The 13524-nt window shown below is 40.0% G+C and overlaps 1 protein-coding gene across 1 annotated transcript in view; it reads right to left on the bottom strand.

The window, feature by feature from the left end:
- Positions 1-615: 615 nt before the first annotated feature.
- The window catches only part of SKA3 (spindle and kinetochore associated complex subunit 3), a 730622-nt gene continuing 717713 nt past the window's right edge, over positions 616-13524 (bottom strand). Inside the window, exon 5 of the mRNA XM_044073181.1 lies at positions 616-1815. Coding sequence (XP_043929116.1) covers positions 1334-1815 — 482 coding nt within the window. The 3' untranslated portion in view covers positions 616-1333. The remainder of the gene's footprint in view (positions 1816-13524) is intronic.

The following is a 13524-nucleotide window of genomic DNA, read 5'->3' as shown; positions in this document are numbered from 1 at the left end:
TCAGCTCAGCTCCATCTACTTGACAATTTGGGTGCGTGAAAGGTGCCCTGAAGCTTTGGAAGCTGGCTGGCCATTATATCTTTGGCAGGATACAACCCATACAGCTAAGGCTACTACAGCCGTGATTAATATAATGAACATTATACGATACTTATGCAGACCAATAATTCAAGGAGCATTAAAGGACAACTACATCTTAAACACAACTTTCCCCATACCAGAGTGCATATTTTCATCATTTTTTTTTATTCCTATAGAGTCATATGAAAGTAAAGCATGACTCAACTGTTTCTATCCTTGTGTGGTATTCCTCTTCTACTAAAATTCCACACTCATACCCATTCAGAGCTTGTATGAAATGTTGTAACAATTACATATTGCTTCTCAATACTTTAAGATTTTCAGTTCAGGCCAAAGTACACATACAAAATGTTTATAGCTCTGCCATCACAACTTTCCAGTGGGCCATATACAGACAAGCTCTAGAGCTGCAGGTTTATTGCCAAGTCTAAAGCCAGCCCTGTAAGTTAGCAGCTTCAGAAATCTGACACACGTTTAACAACAAAAAAGCAAGTTGAGGTGGATACTTCGTAGAAATTTTTACTTTTGAAAAAAAAAAAAAAAAAAAAACAATTTAATAATTCCCTGTAAAGGAAATGAAAAGGGTCTAAGTAAATATGTTTATAAGATAGTAAAGACTATAAAGCAAAGGAGTGACAGATTTAAAAATAATGTACATAGGCTCTGCTGAAAGTCTTGTGTAAAACAGTAATCCAAGACATTCACATTCTCAATAAATGGGCAAAACAATCTGTTGGAAAGGAAAGGCAAAATCTCACATTGTAGGGCTAATAAAACACAGTGGGAGACAAATCTTACAGCTGAAACACGGAATCAAGTCAGTACAGCAGCCATTATCAGGCTATTTTAGGCTAAATTAAATTACAAAATAAATAACCAGCTAGAATGATATAGGGATATTAATGCTGAATAAAAGGTCAATATATGATAAAACATGCCTTTAACTTCTGACCATGAAAGTTTTTTAAGTCATTTTGCCAGCAATATACTTCTTCCAAACACTAGGCATATAGGTAAGTTATTCAAAATTTTTAACAGGGCTTCTACACCCGTATTTAAAAGTGAAACCCCCTACCAAAAAGAAATAACTTCCTTTCTGAATAATTCTGAGCAATATGTATGGCTTAGAAAGAAGATCACAATTAAAGAGAAAGGGAGAAGAGCAAGCATCATTAACTTCATACATATTTCAAACAGCAACTGTACAACTATTTAACACCGCAACTATGCATCAAAATCAAAAAAAGAAAAATCAGTTAGAAGTTAAAATGTTACACCTTTTGGCCAATTCATTGTTTTTCTTCATTAATTCCATGGTGAAGTCAGCATTTAGGCACATGGTATTTTCACTAATCCCAAAATCTTCAAGCTTAGGAGTGAAATCTTCATCCTCCAGTCTTAATGTGCATTTTGGAGTTTTGGGTACTGTAACAGTCTGTTTCACTTCCACAGGCTTCAACATGTTCTTGTGTGTCCCACTATAAGAAAACTGTGAAAGACCAGGTAAAGCTGGTAATTTCTCCCAAGGATTAGCAAACTGGTAATGTGAAAGACCAAAATCAGCAAGCTGAGGAGTGCGAGGGGAGCCTGAAGAATCCCAGGATGCAGTCTGCTTTTTGGAAGGAGAAGAAAACGACCTGACATTTTCAAATTCAGGATTTGAGATATCTTCTACAGATCTGGTAGACTTGATAGATTGCTGTTTAGTCTCTTCCTCAGGCAATGACTTAATTTCTGTATTCCAAACAAAGAAAGCATATTAAATGCAAAACTTGATATACCAAATACCACATACGTTTATTTTACTATGCATATCATTTCCTCCTAAGACACAGAAACACAAGCATACAAATTCACATCCACACAGGTACACACACAAGGATGCATATTTTGTAACACTGCCTTTAAAACTTGATCATCTTACTTGGCTCTGTGATACAAATGGATAAAGGTCTGACTACAACCCTTACTTCTCAGTTTTTGTTACCAGCCTGGATTTTGGAGTAACCAACAAGGGAGGGAGGGAGTGGCTAATGTTGGCTTGCCCACTCTAGGGCAGGTAGGTGGTCCACTCGTCTGCAATACTGGCTGTTATTGTGAAGCATTAGTTCGGCATAGAGCACGTGCAAAGGGATATGCACTCTGCTCTGCCAGACTGCTATAAGCAATAGCATGCCTTAAAGGGAAAGAATTAGGGACTCTCTCACACATGCATGAGTCAGAAACCTGGGAAGAGTAAGCAATAGCATGCCTTAAAGGGAAAGAATTAGGGACTCTCTCACACATGCACGAGTCAGAAACCTGGGAAGGGGGACTATTCAGGCCATTACCAGAAACCAACTCTTACCAGAGGGGATTAATGGGCCAAATGATCACAACTAGGGATGCCAGCTGGCAGGTAGCAAGATAAAAAAATCCAGAAAATTGTATCATCTTGTTGATGGCAACTTTAGACAAATGTATGAAAGCAAGTGGGTGGTGTACATTGCAGAAGTACTTCAAAAAGGCATTGCTGCATCTGCACTGCAAAACAACTGCTTCCATCAGTATTAATTAATGCTTAAAAGACTGCCTAAAATGATTAATCATAAAATGTGATGAAATATAAGAAGTCAGAAACACTTAAAATTAAGGTATGGTATGTCCAACAGCAAGACCAGAAAAGTAATCTCAGCACTTTTTAGCTACAGTTTTCAATGTAATATGCACAACAAACATAGTCCACCAGATACGTACGCATGCAACATGAAAGCTTGTGTTTAAATCAATTAATATCATGCCCAGAGAGGTAAAACAAAAAGACTGTCTAGCAGACTTCAAAGTCAAGTAATGATGTAAAATTAGTTTAATCATACTTTTTTAAAATGGACTTATTTTACTTTGAAATTTAAGTAATATTAATTTTGATTTATTTGCATTCAGATAAACCAAAAAGTCTCACTGGACATCAAGCACATTTTTCAAGACAGTCATAGAATCTAGGAGGAGAATAGGTGAACAGGACACTGAAGGACTAATCAAAGATAGTTCAGCAAGGACCAGACAACCACAATGAACTTTCAGAATATTTCTGTTAACAATTTACTCCAGTACTTAGTGACCTCAGAATGGAGATGAAGGAAGTCTACCTCTGCATGGGGAGTATGAAGAGTGAAGCTCCCAACATTATTTTATTTACACTCCATTGATTAAATGTTTCAAAAACTCTATATGGTCTGCTGGACCTGACAAAATAACCTTTGGTCTATCAACCTTTACTATGAATAGTGTCTTTATCAGAAGGATGGGGAGTGGGACTTAGTATAACAGCGCAGCACTTTAGTGAAGACCACATTATAACAGCTACCTGAAGACCTGGCCACACAGTAGCAGCTACCATGCTCGAGAATACATTTTACTAGCCTCTGGTATTATCCTAGACTACGGGCGTTTGCATGTACTACATTTAAGTTTTAATTGTAATTAATTTGTTAATGGGGCAAGTAAACCAATCAGCTTGGACCCTTTTCATCCTTGACTTGGGCTGCAAGACAAAAAGAGCAATTCTAAGACATTTTAGACAAACAAAATTAGTAGCATATTGTGAACTCCACAAAGGCAGTGACCCAAGGTTGGGACTGCACCATGCATTTTAAGCTGTGAGGCAGAGATCTTAACCACTGAGTCACCATGCTGCTCAAATACATTCAGGGGCCTAGCTGGGGTCAGGACACAAGGAACTCCATAGTGCTCTCAAACAGTGGGGATTGCCCATATCTAAACACTGCATCACCAATATGACAATCATTCCTGGTCACTGTGTAAGCACATATGGATCAAAACCAACCAAAATACAGAAGTATCACATCAGCAATTTTATTGTGGAGGGATATATATAAGACAGAGCAAGACATGTTTTGGGGTGGGGAGGAGACATGATTCCAAACAATTTGTGTATCAGTTAACACATCTGTAAACAAAGCTTTCACAGCCAAGCCTGCATGTATTATTTATCCCCCAAAACAGTATGCTAAGGCCAATTAGTATTTGACTTCTGCACATACAGAATTTGTTCCATGAATATTTTAAGTTTCTCAAAATAACAAATACCAGTAAAGGGAAATGTTACATTTAATAACAAAGCATAAATTAGTTTTTAAAATTGTGTGTTTTTAGAGTTGTTCTGTTAGTGTTCACATTGGGCTTACTGTAGCGTGATTTACATTAAGAAGACCTGGAAATGCATTTCTAGAGGCAGTAGAAGGTAGCCTCGTCTATCTGAGCTGGAAATCACACAGGAAAGCTTTTAGTAAGATTGTTTCATTGGCTAGAGGGCTATTAAGTCTGTTTGGTCAGTTTTCTTTACCTCTATAAATCTGGGGCTGCTCATCTTGCAGTGAGATTTAGTAGTGCTCTGTATAGATACAGGCACCTATTATTGACATTTTCCTTGTAGAACTACCCTTGAAACTTTACCAGTATTCAGCTGAACATTGAGTAACTAGTTTACTCAGTGACAAGCACTTCCCCATTAGTTTTGTATTAGATACTCTTATTTTATGTTGTACTACTACAGCAACCTTTTGATCACGAAAAAGGGCCTGTAACTATGGGTATGAGTTTTCCTGCTATCTCTGTAACCAGTTTGGTGGATATCGGTGTCCTGAGGCAATTTAGCAATTGTCTCATGTTTACTGATAACCGACTAATTCTTAAACAAACTGATAAGGTATGTGAGCAACATATTTACATAATGTCACTGAAGGCAAAGCTCTCACATAGAGGTACTCATAATACCAATCAGGTCGTCACTAATGCACACAATGGATCAGACACAAAGACTCTCAAATGCTGAGGCTATTAAATGAAATCTTACAAAACCTCAAACACCTCCCAAACATTGCACCTACAACAAATATCCTCCACAGCCCAAAAAGCACTCTACTAAAACAACCACCCACAACACATACAGCAACATCTCACAGGTTCAAGCTCTAAGTTCTTAAGGCAAGGCACCACATGACCCAATATTTTGGTAATAGGAAAGTCCGTTTTGAGACACAAAGATGTCCTACAAACAGGCAGAGTAAGGAAAAAGTTATGGTCACTTGCCTATCAGGGACCAGGATCTGCCAGATCATGCATGCATTTAGGTCAGTAGACCACAAGTTCAAGTATGACCCAGTCATGGACCATGTGGGGGGTAAATGACCAGAGACATACCTTCCTGGATTATATGAATAGAGACAAGATGGAGCTCATGGACTATTTATCCCAAGGCATTGAGAAGCATTTTACCCTGTCCAAGGAAGGTGCCATAATATAAATATAAGATGATCAACCTCAAGGCTTTCAAATATTGGCTAAAATAATTGTCCTCCCCATAGTGCCTTTTTTTAGGCTATACCAAACTGACAAACCTTCTGATATAGCAATACCAACAGAAGAAAATCTAAAGGCGCTACTGTTCAACGCCAGGAGTCTAAACAAGAAACTCCACTTCCATCAAGCTATCCTCACTCTGGTGAATGCAGACATCTTTGCAGTTACCAAGACACAGTTTAAAGCTGTTGTGAACACTTGGGTAAGGGCTATAATGCTTTTCACACAGTTATAGCAGCTACGGCATAGGCAGGAACTAAAAGCAGAGGTGTTTCGATTTACATCGAAAACAAACATACCTCAAGACTGGACAAACTGGATGACATGCTTGAGGTTCTCCACATCTTAATTGCTATAAGCAAAGTCCCATACTATATTCTAACAAGCTATAGATCCTCCTCTATGACTCAAGAAACCCATAACACATATTTAAATTTAATGGAGCCATTCACCATTCAACCCATACCACAGTCAAGGCAACTAACAAGCCCACTATAAACTGGCAGTTATAAAGAATCCCAAACTTAAAGGCCCAGAGACTGATGGATTTTGTAAATATAAGCACTATGAATCAAATAGTCCATATGCCCACTAGGGGTGCAAACATACTAAATCTCATCCTCACTAACATGAGAGAATTCTGCATCCTCTATAGTGTAAAGTCCTCTATGGAAAAGTCGCACAGTAAAGCTATCTCCTTTGAAATAAAAAGGAAACCCAGGATCCCAGCTAACCGTGGAACATTTAAGAACTATTCTAAGGTAAACTTCCTTCCATTAAGTGATAACCTAGCAAAATTTCAGCACCCCCCCCCCAAACTCTGAGAGCACTGCTGTCTATGCAGAATTGTTTACAGAAACACAGTATAATCATGTTAAGAGATACATAGAGACAGCTGTGCCTACCAGGAATGAGCACAGGACAAACCCAAAAAACAAGCTACCCTGGTAGAATCCAAACAGCTACGGTATATAATATAAATAAGAAAGTTGTGGCAAAAATTAGGAACTGAAATGCCCAGTAGGATAAAAATGTTCTTATAAATCTAAACAAGCAACTCAGAGAGCAAATCAAGTCTATCAAAGCCAAATTTTAGGTAAAAATAGCCTCCCAGGTCAAGGACAATCTCTAAGTCAGCACACAACAATTTGCAGAACTAATTGAAAATAGAGCCATCTACACTGAACCAGAAGATAAAGCAAATCTACTGGCCAACAAATTCAGCTCCAATTTTACCCCTCTCTCCCCACCAGCCAACCCTCAAGTAATACCACTGAACATCCACCAGACTATCACTAGAAAGCAAGCCCTCAATGCACTCTACAATGCCAAGAAGACTGCATCTATGGGCCCCGATAACATCGCAGATGCCTCCTAAATAGCGTGAAACACAACCTATCAGGACCACTAGTTTCACTATTTGACTACAGCCTCCAGACAAGCTTCATGCCATGTGAAGACAGACTTGCAATACTCATCCCTCTGTACAACAGTGGGCCATCTATGGAGTTTGGTAACTACAGACCCATAAGTCTGACTAGTCTAACATACAAAGCCATGAAAAGAATTTTCACAGTAATGATTAATAACAACATACAAAACCTTTAGACACAGTGGATCCAACCCAATTTGATTTTGTCAAGGGCAGATCATGCTTACTCAATCTGGTAAACTTTGAGAAGGTCACTAAAGTAATGAAGAAGGGCACAATGGTACACACTGCCTACTTTAACCTGGTCAAGGCATCTGATACAACAATCCACTTGGGCATTGAAGACAAGCTCACAGAATTAAGTATAAACCCCCTATGTCACCAGATGGACAGCAAGCTTATTCTCAGACAGGACCCAATACGTTAGACAGGAAAGTCCACCTCAGCAAAGATGCCTGTCACTAGTGAAGTCCCTCAGGAATCTGTGCTGTGTCTGTTCCTTTTTGGAATCTACTTCTATAAAGTCAAGACCAACACCAAGGGCTTCTGGCTGACCAAGTTTGCAGATGAATGCAAACTAGGTGCAGTCACAGACTCCACCCCAGACATTAATATTCTCCAAGGTGGGCTAACACAGACAAATAACTGGTGCCAGAGCCACTGTCTAAAACTCAAGAAATGTAAAACAGTATCCTTTGGAAAGCTGACTACCCCTGGAAACTGCCTCATTGATAACACACTCCTAAAAGCAGACCTAGTACTCTGGGATTTTGGGACACTTGGACAAATAACCTGGCATTTCATTTGACGGCAATACTGAAATCTTTCTATGTTGTACAAATTGTAAGCAACATTATGCCATCTAGGTCTAGATCCAAGGATGCTATTGTTCCACTGGATTTGGCCATCACCAGACCAATCACTGAGTTCAAACCCACCTATGGTATACACCTGACTAGCACATACAACTAGAGCATCCACAGAGGTTTCTCAAAAAAGAATACTGGGTGTGAACAGCATGTTCTACACAGTTGTCTCACAGCACTACTGATATGGTCTCCTACAGACTATTGAAGGGCAATCCCAAGTATACATCATCATCCTTGGATCCCACTCTGATGGACATTATGCATATCCACAAAACAAACTGCACCAGAATTACCTATCAAGGGACTTAAACCTTACTTGCGACACAAACAGGACATGTTGGAGGACAGGTGGGCAACACACACAGGACATGTTGAAGGGACAGGTGGTGTCTCAGAGACGACTACTTCTCAGAAACAGGCTTCCCATCTATGTAAAGCAGAACTGTTCCCTAACCAATTTCAAGCATAACCTGGACCAGCAGATGAGGAATTAGAAATTCATTTCTAGTCTGGCACCTATGTCTTTAATGGACAGAGGCAGCATCTAAATGCTTTACCACCCAAGCCTTAGCATACATATACACTTTAAAATAACTTTAGGTTACCACAACTTGTCAGATACATTTGGGATGCATGGCTAACCTTAAAAAGGCTCCCTTGGTCATTAGCCTAGTATATACCTATGAACCTATAAAATCATGATGCGACAAAGTATATGTGACTATGGTAGCAATTAGTACAACTTAAAGTATACTTTTGCAGTAGTAATACGCATATCTTGGTAAACATGGGCCATAGGATTGTCCTTATTTTGAGCATATATACTACTCCATGATATTACAATATTAAGTAGTAGAGACCAGCCTTCTGTGCAGGAAGTTACATTATATCCAAGGCAAAAAACACAGCTTCCATTGGACCTGATAGTATCCCAGGATGTATTCTGCACCATCTCCAACAAGAACCAGCTTCGCAATTGAGCACCCTATTCAACCACAGCCTAAGTAGTGGCTTCATTCCAGCAGAGTGGAGAACCGCCATTGTCATCCCCTTGCACATAGGTGGCGCCACTACTGACCATGTAAAACTATTGCCCCATTAACTTGACAAGTCTGATCTGTAAAGCCATCAAGCATATTTATGGATCTCGGAAACAAGGACGTAGGCAATCTTCAAGCACTTAACCCCACCCAGTTCATATTCTTCAAGGGCAGATCTTGTCTGTTGAACTGGGTTGACTTCTTTGAGACAGTCACCAAGGCCCTGGATGAGGGAAAGTCAGTACATACAGCTTACCTTAACTTGGAAAAGGCCTTTGACACAATCCCCCACTCGGGCATCATCAAAAAGATAACACAACTTGGCGTAAATCCCTATCTCATCAGGCGGATGGCCAACTGGCTCACCGACAGGACCCTCAAAGTCAGAATAGGCACCTCCACCTCCGATACCAGACATGTCAGTAGCGGAGTTCCCCAGGGATCTGTCCTGGGACCCCTACTGTTTGGCATCTATTTCTCTGAGGTACAGGCAAAGACAAAAGGCCTGTGGTTGACCAAGTTTGCTGACGACTGTAAGTTGGATGCAGTCACTGACTCCCTAAATGATGTTAACATACTGCAAGAGGGTCTCACAGCAACTAATGACTGGCGCCAAAGACATGGCCTCAAGCTAAATGCAAAAAATGTATCATACCATTTGGCAAAAACACTACCCCTTCTGATTATCACATCAACAGCAACCCCTAAGCACACAACCTGTGGTGAGAGACCTGGGCACTCAGGTTGGTAACAACCTCACTTTAGACCATCATGTAGCGGCAGTAGTCAGAAAAGCCTTTTACTTGGTTCATCTCATAAGTAAAGGGTCTGCATCCAGAAAAAAAGGAGGTTATTACCTCTCTGCACTCCTCCATCATTAGACCAATAACTGAGTATAAGCCCCCGTTTGGGATGTACCTTTCCAAACATCTGCACCAACTGGAAAGGCCACTGAAATACCTCACAAAGAGAATCCATGGCCTCCAACACCTGTCCTATGCAGACAGGCTCAAATCACTATCACTCTACCCGGTATCATACAGATTGCTCAGGGGTGATCTGTGTCTCACCTACAAGACAATCTCAGACCCTACCCTACTAGAGATGCTCCATATCCATAAGTCTAACTCCTCATGCACTACCCACTCAAAAGGCCTGAATCAAATGTGACATTAACAAAACCTGCTGGCGAGACAGGTTTGTCTCCCAGAGGCTGCCCAGTCTCTGGAGTAGACTTCCTATACACGTCAAACAGAGCACCTTGCTGACCCTTTTCAAGTGCAACCTTGATGAGTGGATGGGGACCCAAAAAATCCTACCAGGGGTTCTACCTGTTTCCCTCATTGACAGGGGTGACAGGTGGTGACTGAGGTTTCTTTTTGGGGATAAAATCTTAGCTAGGCTTGTACAGGCTCCAGGGCCATTAGCCTAGTAGCCTCCTATGATTATCTCTGACCTGGGTTTGGCAAGCAGCTGGCATTGGAGGGATGGAAAGGAGTGGCCTCAACTCACCTCTTTCATTCAGGAAAAGGAAGGCAGGAGGGAGAAATCGTAGTACTCTAGCAGTGTATCCTGGCAACAGTCAGAGAAGTGCAGGTGGAGACCTCTCAGTAGTGTTTGTCTAGCAGGAGATATGCAAAATAACACTTGTGCATATCTTTAAGCATCACTGCACATAGATGGTAGACCCAATGACATGCTAGACAGAAAATCTCACATACTGTCTAGATGGCTCTGAATTCAACTGACAATTCAGCTTTCCACCATACGTAGAGTCATTTGGGTACAACAGAACTAGCCAAATGAGTCAGTAGGGGGTAAATAACAGAAAGGGTGAAGCTTTTTGGACAAGTGTTTGTAAGTTTCAGTGGGTGGGATGCAACATGTAAAAGGCTGAAGTCAGTAAGTGGCAGCAATGCTTGCACATAAAATACCAGAAACTTCAAAATAATACTTTAATACAACATGCATGCAGTTGGAATACAGAAAAACAGGGACTATTATAGCTATTCTGTTAGTCCTTCTTACCAGCAGGAAATATTGTGGTACTTCTAAATAGCAGGAATGTTTCCATACACTGCTGTTGTAGTACTGTTATGAGAGTCAGGGAAGGGGATAGGGAGGAGTAGTACTTTTGATAGCTGACCTATCTTGGGAGGGAGAGTCAGGTATCACAGCCAAAGAAATAGCTGCGATTGGTGAAGACCAATGACACTAGTCCAAGTGTGTGTGTGTGTGTGTGTGTGTGTGTGCGCGCATGTGTGTGTGTGTGTGTGTATACATAACACACATTGGAAACTGGGTAGATAATGTGGTGAGCAAGTCCTTAAAAGATGTCAGAATGGTGTCGAATCAAGATGTCATAACTTATCCCATTGCTTACATTAAGGATTTCCCCCACTAAACAGGAAGAACTCTGTGGTCTAAAGGATGAGCTGGACAGGTGTGAAGGAAGATGGAGTGGATTAATGAAGAGGTGTTCTGATTGGATCCAAAAGAAACACTGCTATTGCCTATCTCATTATTTCGTATGCTAATTTTGTACCTCACTATTGTGTAGAAAAACGTGCAAAGGAAAGTCAATAACAACATTGAAGAAATACACATAGATCTAAAAAAAACAGCTTGAAGCCACTTTATTGCCAGCAAGGACAGATTAGCTGCATAAGTGCATTGTAACCTGCTGCATGTATGCACAGGGATGCACAGGCTTAAATTTGTATGGAGCTAACTGCACATTATTCACCTGTTGGCTTCATACTCTATTTTACAGACATAAATTGTCATTTCAGTGGCTAAAGACACAACAGATGACATGCTGTAGCTTCTGGGTAACACATTTAAAGAAGTTCTACACTTCTGAACATTAAAAAAACACTGTCAAAGACTTAAAAGTCATCAGGTCAAACAACATAGTGCTTTTCTATCCTTTTGTACTTTTTGTTTGTTTGCTTGTTTCAGTTCTGACATTAGTTTTTGATTCATTAGTTAATCAGATTACTTCATGCAACAGTATATTGTGCATTATTAGGAAACAATTCAAGATGGAAGCAGAGTCATTTTTCTTATTAGGCATATCATCACAGTCACCATCCAAACCTGCAGAATCAAATTTTACACCATCTGGAGAGGTGAGGGTGTGTTCTTTGCCACTGTTGATATAGGTCTCAAATGGTCAGTGCATCATCTGCAGGAAATCACTTGAATAGCCCTTTCTCAATAGGAATCAGGACCTGTTTTATACATGATAAATCTCCATTTTCTATCTATGCAATTAGTATTCTGGAGGTTTACTGAATCCTCTTTACTGTAAGATTCATCTCTTGTGCATTTGCCATGCTGGAATTTTGCAAGTACTGCTCGTTTCAAACATCCTGCTAACAAATAGTTTCATCAAGTCAGTCTACTTTTAGTAAATACTTCTGCAGGTGTCTTCCCTGTACAAAAATTTTAAGTTATCCTGTACTGTAAAAGGAAAAGCAAATTTTGTTTTCAATTTCCGGACAGCCCCTACATTATGTCCACGAGTATTTGATGAAACCCAAATCAAGTGTTTTTCACCAATTCTCATGTTTTGCAACAAGCTACCTATTGATTAGAGCAAGATGGTGTAACAGAGGGGCTAAAGAAGTTTTTACTTATCCCCAGTGCTTTGTAACCCTAGAGATAGTATACTAAGACATAAAAAGTAATTATCCCCTGCAAAATAAAAGTTGGCTTACAGTTTTCTGCTCCAGTGGAAAATGTGCATTGTTTGACAGAAATAATTCTAACAAAAAGTGACTCGACAGTTAGATATACATCTTTCCCATCAAAGAAAGTCAACAATTTCTTCATACCAACCTTGAAGGTTTGTATAAATTGTTTGGTTAACCACTTGTTGAATTGTGCCCGAGTGTCGGCGGATTCCAGTTTACCTAAAACAATGAAATTCACCAGATATAAACTGGATTCTACCATCACAGACAACATAAAATATAAGACAAGTTCAGTGGTTATATACAGCTTGACAAAATAATTACCCTAGATTCCATCTTTTTAAAGGAGTGAGGCCCATAAATCCTGGTGTAAATTTAAGGGGAACCATCCAATTGTCTGGTTGCATTTGAAGGAAGCCAAGGAGACACACTGATTAACTTGCAGTGGTCATCTGTAACAGATTAGGGGGAGATGCCAGGTAATGAACCTATCCCTCTATTGAGTTTTATTGATTTCCTCATGACTGTTAAGATCTCTGGTTCTAGAGTTAGCTGCACTACCTGACTTTCTTAGAAAAAGGAGAGTGAGACTGACAGGGTCCTTTAATGACACTGCATGTAAAGCATAAATCTCCCCTTAGGAGTCTTTAAGGCACAGAGTATACGGGCAAGGCTTTCAGTCTTTCCTGGTAGCCAAGACATTTGAGAACAAGAGATTCCTTTGGTTAGGAACCTCTGTGGCTTTTCAAGATGTGTGTTTGAGGTGTGGGGTGTGTGTGTGTGCATGTCCGTGCGTGTGTGTCTAGTAAAGTACATGCCAAAGGGAGAATTTTATTCTATAATGCATCTGACTAAGGTCAAATAAAAGGGAACAAGTTCCTTGGATTTAGAGAAGATGCTCTTGGCAATTAGTTATGAAATATGGAAGGATTTCCTGATTACAGCAGCCAAATAGTGATCAAAGGACAGGAATTAGAAGTTATGTACCTACCATAACGTTCCATGTTAGTTGTCTTCTCTCGCCTTCTTTCTTGCTGGATGGG

Source organism: Protopterus annectens, chromosome 5.part1, assembly GCF_019279795.1.
Source record: "Protopterus annectens isolate FY-2018-M chromosome 5.part1, PAN1.0, whole genome shotgun sequence".
NCBI lineage: Eukaryota > Metazoa > Chordata > Ceratodontiformes > Protopteridae > Protopterus > Protopterus annectens.
The sequence above is the reverse complement of the archived record's forward strand: the minus strand, read 5'-3'. Positions and strand labels throughout refer to the sequence as shown.